The 15715-nt window shown below is 47.8% G+C and overlaps 1 protein-coding gene across 4 annotated transcripts in view; it reads right to left on the bottom strand.

Moving 5' to 3' along the window:
- Window positions 1–15715, bottom strand: part of PUM2 (pumilio RNA binding family member 2) — a 783590-nt gene that overhangs the window by 418846 nt on the left and 349029 nt on the right. For all 4 annotated transcript variants that reach the window (XM_069235995.1, XM_069235994.1, XM_069235993.1 and 1 more), the window contains exon 12: window positions 5925–6281. In XM_069235995.1, the coding sequence (XP_069092096.1) occupies window positions 5925–6281 (357 nt within the window). The remainder of the gene's footprint in view (window positions 1–5924; window positions 6282–15715) is intronic.

The following is a 15715-nucleotide window of genomic DNA, read 5'->3' on the forward strand; positions in this document are numbered from 1 at the left end:
GCCCACCGTTGGGGGTTCAGAGCAACCCCAAAGTCACCACACCAGCAGCTCAGGGCTGGTCAGGTGCAGAGTTCAAAGTGGTGCCCAAAACACATAGGCTTCAATGGAGAAGGGGGTGCCCCGGTTCCAGTCTGCCAGCAGGTAAGTACCCGCGTCTTCGGAGGGCAGACCCCAGGGGGGTGTTGTAGGGCACTGGGGGGGGGGGGGGGGGGGGGACCACAAGCCAGCACAGAAAGTACACCCTCAGCAGCACTGGGGCGGCGGGTGCAGTGTGCAAACATGCGTCGGGTTTTCAATAGGTTTCAATGAGAGACCAAGGGGTCTCTTCAGCGATGCAGGCAGGCAAGGGGGGGCTCCTCGGGGTAGCCACCACCTGGGCAAGGGAGAGGGCCTCCTGGGGGTCACTCCTGCACTGGAGTTCCGATCCTTCAGGTCCTGAGGGCTGCGGGTGCAGGGTCTTTTCCAGGCGTCGGGATTTTAGAGTCAGGCAGTCGCAGTCAGGGGGGGGAGCCTCGGGATTCCCTCTGCAGGCGTCACTGTGGGGGTTCAGGGGGGACAACTTTGGTTACTCACAGTCTTGGAGTCGCCGGGGGGTCCTCCCTGTAGCGTTGTTTCTCCACCAGTCGAGTCGGGGTCGCCGGGTGCAGTGTTGCAAGTCTCACGCTTCTTGCGGGGATTGCAGGGGTCTTTAAATCTGCTCCTCTGGAAACAAAGTTGCAGTCTTTGTTGAACAGGGCCGCTGTTCTCGGGAGTTTCTTGGTCTTTTGGAAGCAGGGCAGTCCTCTGAGGATTCAGAGGTCGCTGGTCCTGGGGAAAGCGTCGCTGGAGCAGTTTTCTTCTGAAGGAGGGAGACAGGCCGGTAGGGCTGGGGCCAAAGCAGTTGGTGTCGTCTTCTTCTCTGCAGGGTTTTTCAGCTCAGCAGTCCTCTTCTTCGTAAGTTGCAGGAATCTAGATTCTTAGGTTCAGGGGAGCTCTTAAATACTAAATTTAAGGGCGTGTTTAGGTCTGGGGGGTTAGTAGCCAATGGCTACTAGCCCTGAGGGTGGGTACACCCTCTTTGTGCCTCCTCCCAAGGGGAGGGGGTCACATTCCTATCCCTATTGGGGGAATCCTCCATCTGAAAGATGGAGGATTTCTAAAAGTCAGAGTCACCTCAGCTCAGGACACCTTAGGGGCTGTCCTGACTGGCCAGTGACGACTCCTTGTTATTCTCATTATTTCCTCCGGCCTTGCCACCAAAAGTGGGGCCGTGGCCGGAGGGGGCGGGCAACTCCACTAGCTGGAGTGCCCTGTGGTGCTGGAACAAAGGGGGTGAGCCTTTGAGGCTCACCGCCAGGTGTTACAGCTCCTGCCTGGGGGAGGTGATAGCATCTCCACCCAGTGCAGGCTTTGTTACTGGCCATAGAGTGACAAAGGCACTCTCCCCATGTGGCCAGCAACATGTCTCGAGTGTGGCAGGCTGCTAAAACCAGTCAGCCTACACAGGTAGTTGGATAAAGTTTCAGGGGGCACCTCTAAGGTGCCCTCTGGGGTGTATTTTACAATAAAATGTACACTGGCATCAGTGTGCATTTATTGTGCTGAGAGGTTTGATACCAAACTTCCCGGTTTTCAGTGTAGCCATTATGGTGCTGTGGAGTTCGTGTTTGACAGACTCCCAGACCATATACTCTTATGGCTACCCTGCACTTACAATGTCTAAGGTTTGGCTTAGACACTGTAGGGGCACAGTACTCATGTACTGGTGCCCTCACCCATGGTATAGTGCACCCTGCCTTAGGGCTGTAAGGCCTGCTAGAGGGGTGACTTATCTATACTGCATAGGCAGTGTGAGGTTGGCATGGCACCCTGAGGGGAGTGCCATGTTGACTTACTTGTTTTGTCCCCACCAGCACACACAAGCTGGCAAGCAGTGTGTCTGTGCTGAGTGAGGGGTCCCCAGGGTGGCATAAGATATGCTGCAGCCCTTCGAGACCTTCCCTGGCATCAGGGCCTTTGGTACCAGGGGTACCAGTTACAAGGGACTTACCTGGATGCCAGGGTGTGCCAATTGTGAAAACAAAAGTACAGGTTAGGGAAAGAACACTGGTGCTGGGGTCTGGTTAGCAGGCCTCAGCACACTTTCAATTCAAAACATAGCATCAGCAAAGGCAAAAAGTCAGGGGGTAACCATGCCAAAGAGGCATTTCCTTACACCAACTGCACTCCATCCCGGTCAGCCTGAAATTCAAGACTTTCCTCTGACCTAGCACAACAAGCTAACCGTGAGTGGCACTTTGTAATTCTTGGTGCTATTTTTACCTAAAACTTTAAAAATTATGATCTTCGGTTCCAGATTTAATTTTGTACGTTTTCATGTCATTTTATTTATTAAACTTTGCTCTATTTTTCTACATTGGTTAGTGATTTTTCTTGTGTTTATACTTAATAAGTGTGTTCTGCATAAATATTATGCACATTGCCTAGAAGTTAAGTGGACTGCTCTTGTGCCAAGCTCCCACAGCGTTAAAAACAGGTTAATGTAGCTTTCATTGTGGTTCACCCTCACATGCACTGCGTTCATTATTTGAGTGGGTCTTCCACCCCTTTTCAACTACTAATCCAAATTCTTACCACCCAAGGACAAAGGCTTGCATGGCATCTATATGGATCTAGAAGTAGAAAAGAATGACTTGGAACTGCACAGACAAGGACTGTAAGGCGGCGTGCCTCCAAGTCAGGAAGGTCATACGTAACACAAGGGTTACATGGACACACTCACTATTTAGGCTGCACTGTCTGACCCCTCTAAACTTAAAGAAATCTACCAAGAAATATCGTCTGCTTCACCAAGGTGCAGTGATACGGAAGGTGAACTTAATACACATGACCACGTCACGCATGGTATTCAAGTTACTTCAGGGTTATAGGCAAAATGAGACACTGGTTCACAACATACGGGGGGATACTGGTATGTAGGAAAGTGCCCCTTTTGGCATGATTACCACCACCCCCATCCCCAGTCACCCCCAACACGCACAAACGTTTTGCCTGATATTGATGGTGGCTTGACTGAAAGTGTGCTGGGATCCTGCAAGCCAGGCCCCAGAACCAATGTTCTTTACCAAAATTGTACCATTGCTTCCACAATTGGCACACCCCTGGCACACACTTAAGTTCCTTGTAAAAGGTACCCATGGTACCAAGGGCTCTGTGACCAGGGAGGGCCCCTAAGGGCTGAAGCATGTATTGTGCCACCCTAAGGGACCCCTCACCTAACACATGCACACTGCCATTACAGCTTGTGTGTGTTGGTGGGGAGAAAAAGGCATAGTCAACATGGCATCCCCCTCAGGGTGCCATGCCCACAAAACACTGCTGTTGCATAGATAAGCCACCCCTCTAGCAGGCCTTACAGCCATAACGCACTATACCTCAGGGGAGGGTATAGCTGCATGAGCAATATACCCCTCCAGAGTCCCCCCTGCAGAAACTGCAACACTTGGTGGTGAGCCTCAAAGGCTCAGGCCTTCTGTTTCAGTGCCCCATGGCACTCCAGCTAGTGAAAATGCCGCCTCCTCCACCCCAAACAAAGCCCCACTTTGGCGGCAAGTCATACGGGAAAATTAGGTAAAACAGGGAGGAGTAACCACTCCAGCTAGGCCCACCCCTAAGTTGTCCAGAGCTGAAGTGACCCCCTTCCCTGCAGAATCCTCCATCTTGGTTTGGAGGACAGGGACCAATAGGGTTAGGACTGTGCCCACATCCCCTAAAGAGAGTGGACACCGGAAGGGTGGAGTCACCCTCAGGGCCAGTAGCCATTTACTACTGCCCTCTGACCCCTTTAACGCCCCTAAATCTAGGATTTAAGGGTTCCCCTGAACCGAATTCGCCAGATTTCTGGCACCCTCCGGACAAGAAAAAAAGGACTGCTAAGCCGATCCCCCCCCAGCAGTGAAGACGTCGGATGACAACTGACTTGGCCCCAGCACTACTGGCCAGTCTGCAGCTTCAAGGACTCTGCTACCAGAAGGCAACGCATCCAGCAGGACCAGTGGCCTCTCCAAACCCCCAGAGAACTGCTTACCCACTAGAGGACAAAACTCCAGAGGGCAGCGGCCCTGTCCAGAAGAAACCCTCCAAAAGGACTCCAGAACTGCCCCGGATCCGTGAGTCCTGCCCACTCTGCACCCAATGCCCGAGTCTAGGTGGCCCACTGGCCCAGAGCACGTCCCTAGGCGGTTTCGACATAGTGTCCACCCCTAGGTTGACCCTTCCTGGCCAACACAACGATGCATGCAGCCTAAATCCCGAGGACCCCCCGTTACCGAGAGAGAACCGGAGGAAGCTTCTCGACGCCTGAAGGTACCCCTGCAGCCGGAAGCCCCATACCTTGGGTAATCTTACCAACCGTCCAGCGACATTCAGCAGGCGGCCCTCCTCCTTGTCCAGTCTGTGGTTTTCCGGAACAGACCCCCTGGACCCAGTCTGTAGCATCTTTTGACCCACGGGGTCCCCTTATTGAAAAGCAATGGGAGCCCAATGTTGTGTTTGTACACATCCGCCGCAGTGCTGCTGAGGCTGTGCGTTTGGTGCTGACCTGTGGGCCCCCGTGCTCATCTACATCCCCCAGGTCTGCCCTTCAGAGTCATGGGTACTTACCCGCCAGCAGATCTGTTTCCGAGTGCCCCCAGTCGCCATAGGATCTTATTCTAAATCCAACACCAATTTGACCTCTGCACCCGGACGGCCCGTGTTGTTGGGGGGGTGGTGTTGGGGGTCATCTTGAACCTTGACCAGTGGACATCCTAACCCCCAGAGACTGGAACTGCAAGTTGTGTACTTACCTGTTTTCTGTGCTAATACTTTTTGCCCTCAATGAACTACTATGAAAAACTTCACTGAGTCAACGTTTGAAATAGAAAATTGCTACTTACTTGTAAACTGCTTTACCTACTGAAACAAAATACATTTGATACATATGCTTGATACCTACTTACAACTGTGCTTACCTGCAACAAAGTTCTTCTGCTTCTAGTAATAAAGTAACAAAATACATTTTTTATATATAAAAACAATTGGCCTGGAGGTAGTTATTGAGTGTGTGCCTCATTTGTTGACTGTGTATGTACAACAAATGATTTGCACTACCCTCTGATAAGCCTAAATGCTCAACCACACTACCACAAAATACAGTATTAGTATTATCTACTTTAGCCTCTGGGGAACCCCTGGACTCTGTACAAACTATATCTCATTTTGATATAGTACATACAGAGCCAGCTTCCTACATGGTACATCATTGCCATTAACTAGCTGCTTTTCTAGGTCCCAACAAGTCGGTAATGGGAAACAAAAACCTTGACTGAGTAGACAGTGGCAGACAAGACTCACATAAAAGTCTCCAGAAGCAATGGCAGACCTCCTGACCATGTGGGCTGTGACTTACTCTGAGCGTCCCCATACCTCCCATAACTCTTAACCCTTCCCACTCTTCCCAGATCTCAATCTCCGCTGAATACATGGTCTTTCAAGAGCAGGAGGAAGTGTAGTAAGGAAGAGATTCTGTGTCTTAACAGGGCAAGGATAATAACTTGGGTATACAGAGGGAGTCCAACTTTGACCAATGGTGATGTAGAGATCTGAATGAATATGTACAATACCCTGCTAGCTTACGGGTTGACTTTTGCTCCTTCCCCTAAACTATGTAACAGTGGCTTTTTTATGTTTAATATTCTGAATACTGCTGACAAACAAAGTTACATAGCACAATTTGAAAAAAATCAGACATTTGTAAATCTATACAAATCATGAATGGAGGTCTAGGATGCATACACTTTTTTGTGAATCAGGCTCGTTATCACCATAAAGAATCTGAATATCAAGCCTAAAAGTAATAAAACACTGCTTTAGATTTCCATTGTGCCAGGTAAACAGAAACCTACCAGAGTTAAATCCACCAAGAGCAGATCCAATTGCTGCACCCAAGGAGCTAGCACTTCCAAACCCAAGGGATGCACTTCCTGGTTGACCGTGTCCTGAACCATGAGAGAAAAGGGAGCTACTCTGGGAGTTGTTGGTCATTGAGTTATTCCCATAGAAAGAACTAGTTTGGAGGTTATTTGGTTGCTGCTGATGCTGCTGATGCTGCTGCTGCTGCTGCTGCTGTTGTTGTTGATGTAGATGTTGCTGCTGCTGTTGCTGCTGTTGTTGCTGCTGCTGCTGAGTACTGAGAGGTCGAAATAACCCATTTGTGGCTCCTGAAATATTGTTTGGTGCTCCGGACGCAGATGCTGCAGCAGCTGGAAGATAGTTTTTCAATTAACAAGATGTTTTGGGAAATTTCTCTTTTAATGGCATAAGACAACATTGCAAATAAATACCACACTCAAATGTATTAAATCTTTCACATTTCCTAGGGCTTCAAATAATGTTTCAAAAGAAATGGGACTAAGCTGGCGCATCATGCTCATTGTAGCCAATAATTAACAACTGTAAAGCTATTCACATGTTAAAGGCAAAATCTATGTGCTAACATATAATATATATGCAGATAAGTACAAAGGAATAGACTATTTATTACTACTGAGTGTGGGGAGAGGCCATGCCTCAAGTGTGTCACTGCCACTACACCCCTGAACAATGGTGATGGATAGCATAATACATTTTGAGCATCTGCATATAACGTTTATGCCATGGTGTTTTATGTGTATTTGATAAAAAAATATTTAGCCAAAGCACAGTTTTCTGAAGCAAAATATGCAATCTGTGAGACAGTATAAAGTGTTATTCTAGTGTTAATTTCACTCTACCGTGGGAAAAAATAGGAAAATTGATGTTTGTGCTAGAGTGTAGTGTTATTGACTTTATAATACGTTTCCCTACATAAGATGTTATTGAGCCACGTATATTTTTACTGGTGAGGTGTGTCACTTACCCAGTGTACATCTGTTTGTGGCATCAGTCGCTGCAGATTCACATGCTGTGCACATCCCGCCATCTGGTGTTGGGCTCGGAGTGTTACAAGTTGTTTTTCTTCGAAGAAGTCTTTTCGAGTCACAAGACCGAGGGACTCCTCCCATTTCGACTCCACTGCGCATGGGCGTCGACTCCATCTTAGACTGTTTTCCCCGCAGAGGGTGAGGTAGGAGTTGTGTATGCTAGTAATAGTGCCCATGCAATGGAGTGAATGCGTATGTACATAATGAAGTTTTAAGTAATATATTTACAAATGTTTAAGATCTACTTCTAAACGGCTACAGGCTCCCGGGGAGGCAGGTGGGCGCATGTGAATCTGCAGCGACTAATGCCACGAACAGATGTACACTGGGTAAGTGACATTTTCCGTTCGATGGCATGTGTAGCTGCAGATACACATGCTGTGCATAGACTAATAAGCAGTTATCTCCCCAAAAAGCGGTGGTTCAGCCTGTAGGAGTTGAAGTAGTTTGAAATAATGTTCTTAGTACAGCTTGACCTACTGTTGCCTTTTGTGCAGTTAACACATCTACACAGTAGTGCTTGGTAAATGTATGAGGCGTAGACCATGTTGCTGCCTTACATATTTCGTTCATTGGAATATTTCCTAGAAAGGCCATGGTAGCACCTTTCTTTCTGGTTGAGTGTGCCTTTGGTGTAATAGGCAGTTCTCTTTTAGCTTTAAGATAGCAGGTTTGAATGCACTTAACTATCCATCTAGCATGCCTTGTTTTGAAATAGGATTTCCTGTATGAGGTTTTTGAAAGGCGACAAATAGTTGTTTTGTCTTTCGAATTAGTTTTGTTCTGTCAATGTAGTACATTAGTGCTCTTTTGATGTCTAATGTATGTAGTGCTCTTTCAGCTACCGAATCTGGCTGTGGGAAGAACACTGGTAATTCTACCGTTTGATTCAAGTGGAACGGTGAGATTACTTTTGGTAAAAATTTTGGATTGGTCCGTAGAACAACTTTATTTTTGTGTATTTGAATAAATGGTTCTTGAATGGTAAATGCTTGAATCTCACTCACTCTTCTTAGAGATGTGATGGCAATTAAAAATGCAACTTTCCACGTTAAGTATTGCATTTCACAAGAGTGCATGGGCTCAAAAGGTGGACCCATGAGTCGTGTTAAGACAATGTTGAGGTTCCATGAAGGAACTGGTGGTGTTCGTGGTGGTATAATTCTCTTTAGGCCTTCCATAAATGCTTTTATGACTGGTATCCTAAATAATGAAGTTGAGTGCGTAATTTGCAGGTAAGCTGAAATTGCCGTAAGATGTATTTTAATGGAAGAGAAAGCTAGTTTAGATTTTTGCAAATGTAGTAAGTATCCTACTATCTCTTTTGCAGATGCGTCTAAAGGTTGAATTTGATTATTATGGCAGTAATAAACACATCATTTCCACTTATTTGCATAACAGTGTCTAGTGGTAGGTTTTCTAGCCTGTTTTATGACCTCCATACATTCCTGTGTGAGGTCTAAGTGCCCGAATTCTAAGATTTCAGGAGCCAAATTGCTAGATTCAGCGATGCTGGATTTGGATGTCTGATCTGTTGTTTGTGTTGTGTTAACAGATCTGGTCTGTTTGGCAGTTTGATATGAGGTACTACTGAAAGGTCTAGTAGTGTTGTGTACCACGGTTGCCTTGCCCATGTTGGTGCTATTAGTATGAGTTTGAGTTTGTTTTGACTCAACTTGTTTACTAGATATGGAAGACGTGAGAGAGGGGGAAAAGCGTATGCAAATATCCCTGACCAGTTCATCCATAGTGCATTGCCCTGAGACTGATGTTGTGGGTACCTGGATGCGAAGTTTTGGCATTTTGAGTTTTTTTTTGTTGCAAATAGATCTATTTGTGGCGTTCCCCACATTTTGAAGTAAGTGTTCAGTATTTGGGGGTGAATTTCCCATTTGTGGATCTGTTGGTGATCCCGAGAGAGATTGTCAGCTAACTGATTCTGAATCCCTGGAATAAATTGTGCTATTAGGCGAATGTGGTTGTGAATCGCCCAATGCCATATTTTTTGTGTTAGGAGACACAACTGTGTCGAGTGTGTTCCTCCTTGTTTGTTTAGGTAATACATTGTTGTCATGTTGTCTGTTTTGACAAGAGTGTATTTGTGGGTTAGTATGGGTTGAAATGCTTTCAGAGCTAGAAACACCGCTAACAGTTCTTTATATGAAACTGTTTTTGCTGAATGTTCCATTGTCCTTGGATGCTGTGCTGATTGAGGTGTGCTCCCCACCCTGTCATGGATGCATCTGTTATTACGCATTGTGGCACTGGGTCTTGAAAAGGCCGCCCTTGGTTTAAATTTATACTGTTCCACCATTGAAGCGAGATGTATGTTTGGCGGTCTATCAACACCAGATCTAGAAGTTGACCCTGTGCTTGTGACCACTGTGATGCTAGGCACTGTTGTAAGGGCCGCATGTGAACCATGCGTTTGGGACAATGGCTATGCATGAGGACATCATGCCTAGGAGTTTCATTACTAATTTGACCTGTATCATCTGGTTTGGATACATGGCTTGTATTACATTTTGGAATGTTTGGACTCTTTGTGGACTTGGAGTGTCAATCCCTTTTACTGTGTTGATTGTTGCTCCTAGGTATTGCTGTGTTTGACACGGCAGAAGGTGTGACTTTGAGTAATTGATTGAGAAACCTAGTTTGTGTAGGGTTTCTATGACGTAATTTGTGTGTCGTGAACACTGTTTTTGCGTGTTGGTTTTGATTAACCAATCGTCTAGGTACGGGAACACATGTATTTGCTGCCTTCTGATATGTGCAGCTACTACTGCTAGACATTTTTTAAAAACTCTTGGTGCAGTTGTTATTCCGAATGGCAACACTTTGAATTGGTAATGTATCCCTTGGAATACAAACCTTAGGTACTTTCTGTGTGAATGATGTATTGGTATATGGAAATATGCATCCTTTAGATCCAGTGTTGTCATGTAGTCTTGTTGTTTGAGCAGTGGGATTACTTCTTGTAATGTAACCATGTGAAAGTGGTCTGATTTGATGTATGTATTTAATATTCTGAGATCTAGTATAGGTCTTAGAGTTTTGTCTTTTTGGGGTATTAGAAAGTACAGTGAGTAAACTCCTGTGTTTAGTTCTTGTTTTGGTACTAATTCTATTGTGTCTTTTTGGAGCAATTCTTGAATTTCTAATCCTAGAAGATTTATATGTTGTTTCGACATACTGTGTGTTTTCGGTGGGACTGTTGGAGGGAATTCTCGAAATTCTATGCAATAACCATACTGGATAATTGCTAGTACCCAAGTATCTGTTGTTATCTCCTCCCAATGTTTGTAAAATTGGCTTAATCTTCCCCCCACAGGTGTTATGTGATGGGGATGGGTGACTTGTGAGTCACTGCTTATTTTGAGGACTTTTGGGGCTTTGGAATTTTCCTCTACCTCTTTGGAATTGTCCCCCTCTATATTGCCCCCGAAAACTTCCCCGCTGATATTGGCTTTGGTAAGTGGGCCTTGTTTGTGATGTTGTGGTTTCTGTAGGTTGTCCTCGAAACCCTCCCCTAAAAGGTGTTTTGCGAAAGGTGCCTCTGCTCTGCGGGGAGTAGAGTGCGCCCATGGCTTTTGCCGTATCAGTGTCCTTCTTGAGTTTCTCAATAGCAGTGTCGACTTCCGGCCCAAACAACTGCTGTTCATTAAATGGCATATTTAGCACGGCTTGTTGAATTTCTGGCTTGAAACCTGACGTGCGGAGCCATGCGTGCCTTCTTATTGTTATTGCAGTATTTACTGTCCTTGCAGCCGTATCTGCTGCATCCATTGAAGACCGTATCTGATTATTAGAGATACTTTGTCCTTCTTCCACCACTTGTGCTCTTTTTTGGAACTCCTTGGGTAAGTGTTCTATCAAATGTTGCATCTCATCCCAGTGCGCTCTGTCATATCTTGCCAAAAGCGCTTGTGAATTGGCAATGCGCCATTGGTTTGCTGCTTGTGCTGCAACCCTTTTGCCTGCAGCATCAAATTTGCGACTCTCTTTGTCTGGAGGTGGTGCGTCTCCCGAGGTATGAGAGTTTGCTCTCTTACGAGCTGCCCCGACAACTACTGAGTCTGGAGTTAGCTGCGTTGTAATATAAACAGGATCTGTTGGCGGTGGCTTGTATTTTTTCTCCACTCTTGGAGTTATGGCTCGGCCTTTAACAGGATCTTGAAAGATTTGTTTTGAATGTTTCAGCATTCTTGGGAGCATAGGTAGTCTTTGGTATTGGCTATGAGTGGAGGTTAGCGTGTTAAACAAGAAGTCATCCTCCATTGGTTCTGAATGCAAGGTGACGTTATGGAAAGCAGCTGCCCTTGCGATCACCTGTGTGTAAGATGTACTGTCCTCAGGAGGGGACGGCCTGGTAGGGTATGAGTCTGGGCTGTTGTCCGATACTGGGACATCGTAAAGGTCCCATGCATCAGGATCATCTTGACTCATGGCAGTATGAGTCGGGGTGTGCATCAGTGGAGGAGTTGCTACTGGTGATGTGTGCACTGATGGTGGTGGAGAAGGTGGTGGAGTTGTTTTCTTTGCCACCTTTGCCTGTGGCTCCTTGTCCTTTTCGTGAAAGGCAAGTTTTCTTTTTATCTTAATTGGAGGAAGAGTGGTTATCTTCCCTGTGTCTTGATGAATGTGGAGCCTCCTTTGAGTATAGTCTGGCTCTACAGCTTGAAGTTCCTCTCCAAATCTATGTTTTTTCATTTGGGAGGCCAATCCTTGCTCCTCTGTATAGGAACCTGTTTTCGGCTCCGAGGCTGGATGTTTCGGAACCGAAACTTTTTCTGAGGTCTTTTTAGGCTCCGAAGAAACCTTTGTAATTTTCGGCGTGGTGGTGTCTCGATGCCGAATTTGTTCGGTGCCGCTGTGACGGTGCCGAAATTTCTCAGAGCCGATGTCTCGGGTCCGAGATTGCTGTGTGGCAGTATCTAGACCGAAGTCGGATGACTTCGACACCAGCGTGCCCTTTTTCGGTGCCTTGGCTCGGTCACCGCTTGTTTGGGGTAAGCCATGGCCTGTTGGCGGTGGCGTCCCCTGGGCTTTTGTTGACTTCTTGTGAGTCTTATGTTTCGACGTCTTACTCACGGTTTTCGGCGTTTCTTCGGCCTCGAGCTCATCCGAGTCCGACTCTTGGATAGAGAAAGCTTCCTCGTCTTCCTCGCAACGCTCTTGTTCTGTCGGCGTCGACGCCATCTGCAGTCTTCTGGCTCTTCGGTCTCTTAACGTCTTTCTGGACCGAAACGCTCGACAGGCCTCACAAGTATCTTCCTTGTGCTCTGGGGGCAAGCACAAGTTACAGACCAGATGCTGATCCGTATACGGATACTTGTTATGGCATTTTGGACAGAAGCGGAATGGGGTCCGTTCCATCAGTCTTGAATTCACACGTGGCCGGGCCGACCAGGACCCGACGGGGGATCGAAAAAACCCCGAAGGGCCACCGGAACTCTTCTAAATTCGGTGTCGATCTGTTGTAACTAACCCGATACCGAACGCAAACAATACCGACGTCTTTTCCGAGATTTTAACTAACTTTCCGACCCGAAACACTTAGCGAAAAGGAACACGTCGGAACCCGATGGCGGAAAAAAAACAATCTAAGATGGAGTCGACGCCCATGCACAATGGAGTCGAAATGGGAGGAGTCCCTCGGTCTCGTGACTCGAAAAGGCTTCTTCGAAGAAAAACAACTTGTAACACTCCGAGCCCAACACCAGATGGCGGTATGTGCACAGCATGTGTATCTGCAGCTACACATGCCATCGAATATATATATATATATATACTGTAAGGAAATGCCTCCTTGGCATGGTTACCCCCTGACTTTGCTATGTTTTGATTTGAAGGTGTACTGAGGCCTGCTAACCAGGCCCCAGCACCAGTGTTCTTTCCCTAACCTGTACTTTTGATTATGCAATTGGCACACCCTGGCATCCTGGTAAGTCCCTTGTAACTGGTACCCCTGGTACCAAAGGCCCTGATGCCAGGGAAGGTCTCTAAGAGCTGCAGCATATCTTACTCCACCCTGGGGACCCCTCACTCAGCACAGACACACTGCTTGCAAGCTTGTGTGTGCTGGTGAGGACAAAACGAGTAAGTCGACATGGTACTCCCCTCAGGGTGCCATGCAAACCTCACACTGCCTATGCAGTATAGATAAGTCACCCATCTAGCAGGCCTTACAGCCCTAAGGCAGGGTGCACTATACCATAGGTGAGGGCACCAGTGCATGAGCACTGTGCCCCTACAGTGTCTAAGCCAAACCTTAGACATTGTAAGTGCAGGGTAGCCATAAGAGTATATGGTCTGGGAGTCTGTCAAACACGAACTCCAGAGCACCATGGCTACACTGAAAACTGGGAAGTTTGGTGTAAGGAAATGCCTCCTTGGCATGGTTGCCCCCTGACTTTTTGCCTTTGCTGATGCTATGTTTACAATTGAAAGTGTGCTGAGGCCTGCTAACCAGGCCCCAGCACCAGTGTTCTTTCCCTAACCTGTACTTTTGTATCTACAATTGGCAGACCCTGGCATCCAGATAAGTCCCTTGTAACTGGTACTTCTAGTACCAAGGGCCCTGATGCCAAGGAAGGTCTCTAAGGGCTGCAGCATGTCTTATGCCACCCTGGAGACCTCTCACTCAGCACAGACACACTGCTTGCCAGCTTGTGTGTGCTAGTGAGGACAAAACGAGTAAGTCGACATGGCACTCCCCTCAGGGTGCCATGCCAGCCTCTCACTGCCTATGCAGTATAGGTAAGACACCCCTCTAGCAGGCCTTACAGCCCTAAGGCAGGGTGCACTATACCATAGGTGAGGGTACCAGTGCATGAGCATGGTACCCCTACAGTGTCTAAACAAAACCTTAGACATTGTAAGTGCAGGGTAGCCATAAGAGTATATGGTCTGGGAGTTTGTCAAACACGAACTCCACAGCACCATAATGGCTACACTGAAAACTGGGAAGTTTGGTATCAAACTTCTCAGCACAATAAATGCACACTGATGCCAGTGTACATATTATTGTAAAATACACCCCAGAGGGCACCTTAGAGGTGCCCCCTGAAACTTAACCGACTATCTGTGTAGGCTGACTAGTTTTAGCAGCCTGCCACAAACCGAGACATGTTGCTGGCCCCATGGGGAGAGTGCCTTTGTCACTCTGAGGCCAGTAACAAAGCCTGCACTGGGTGGAGATGCTAACACCTCCCCCAGGCAGGAATTGTCACACCTGGCGGTGAGCCTCAAAGGCTCACCTCCTTTGTGCCAACCCAGCAGGACACTCCAGCTAGTGGAGTTGCCCGCCCCCTCCGGCCAGGCCCCACTTTTGGCGGCAAGGCCGGAGAAAATAATGAGAAAAACAAGGAGGAGTCACTGGCCAGTCAGGACAGCCCCTAAGGTGTCCTGAGCTGAAGTGACTCTAACTTTTAGAAATCCTCCATCTTGCAGATGGAGGATTCCCCCAATAGGGTTAGGATTGTGACCCCCTCCCCTTGGGAGGAGGCACAAAGAGGGTGTACCCACCCTCAGGGCTAGTAGCCATTGGCTACTAACCCCCCAGACCTAAACACGCCCTTAAATTTAGTATTTAAGGGCTACCCTGAACCCTAGAAAATCAGATTCCTGCAACTACAAGAAGAAGGACTGCCCAGCTGAAAACCCCTGCAGCGGAAGACCAGAAGACGACAACTGCCTTGGCTCCAGAAACTCACCGGCCTGTCTCCTGCCTTCCAAAGATCCTGCTCCAGCGACGCCTTCCAAAGGGACCAGCGACCTCGACATCCTCTGAGGACTGCCCCTGCTTCGAAAAGACAAGAAACTCCCGAGGACAGCGGACCTGCTCCAAGAAAAGCTGCAACTTTGTTTCCAGCAACTTTAAAGAACCCTGCAAGCTCCCCGCAAGAAGCGTGAGACTTGCAACACTGCACCCGGCGACCCCGACTCGGCTGGTGGCGATCCAACACCTCAGGAGGGACCCCAGGACTACTCTGATACTGTGAGTACCAAAACCTGTCCCCCCTGAGCCTCCACAGCGCCGCCTGCAGAGGGAATCCCGAGGCTTCCCCTGACCGCGACTCTTTGAACCTAAAGTCCCGACGCCTGGGAGAGACCCTGCACCCGCAGCCCCCAGGACCTGAAGGACCGGACTTTCACTGGAGGAGTGACCCCCAGGAGTCCCTCTCCCTTGCCCAAGTGGAGGTTTCCCCGAGGAATCCCCCCCTTGCCTGCCTGCAGCGCTGAAGAGATCCCGAGATCTGTCATAGACTAACATTACAAACCCGACGCTTGTTTCTACACTGCACCCGGCCGCCCCCGCGCTGCTGAGGGTGAAATTTCTGTGTGGACTTGTGTCCCCCGCGGTGCCCTACAAAACCCCCCTGGTCTGCCCTCCGAAGACGCGGGTACTTACCTGCAAGCAGACCGGAACCGGGGCACCCCCTCCTCTCCATTCTAGCCTATGTGTTTTGGGCACCACTTTGAACTCTGCACCTGACCGGCCCTGAGCTGCTGGTGTGGTGACTTTGGGGTTGCTCTGAACCCCCAACGGTGGGCTACCTTGGACCAAGAACTGAACCCTGTAAGTGTCCTACTTACCTGGTAAAACTAACAAAAACTTACCTCCCCCAGGAACTGTGAAAATTGCACTAAGTGTCCACTTTTAAAACAGCTATTTGTCAATAACTTGAAAAGTATACATGCAATTGTGATGATTTGAAGTTCCTAAAGTACTT

Source organism: Pleurodeles waltl, chromosome 5 (assembly GCF_031143425.1).
Source record: "Pleurodeles waltl isolate 20211129_DDA chromosome 5, aPleWal1.hap1.20221129, whole genome shotgun sequence".
In the NCBI taxonomy this organism is placed as follows: Eukaryota; Metazoa; Chordata; class Amphibia; order Caudata; family Salamandridae; genus Pleurodeles; species Pleurodeles waltl.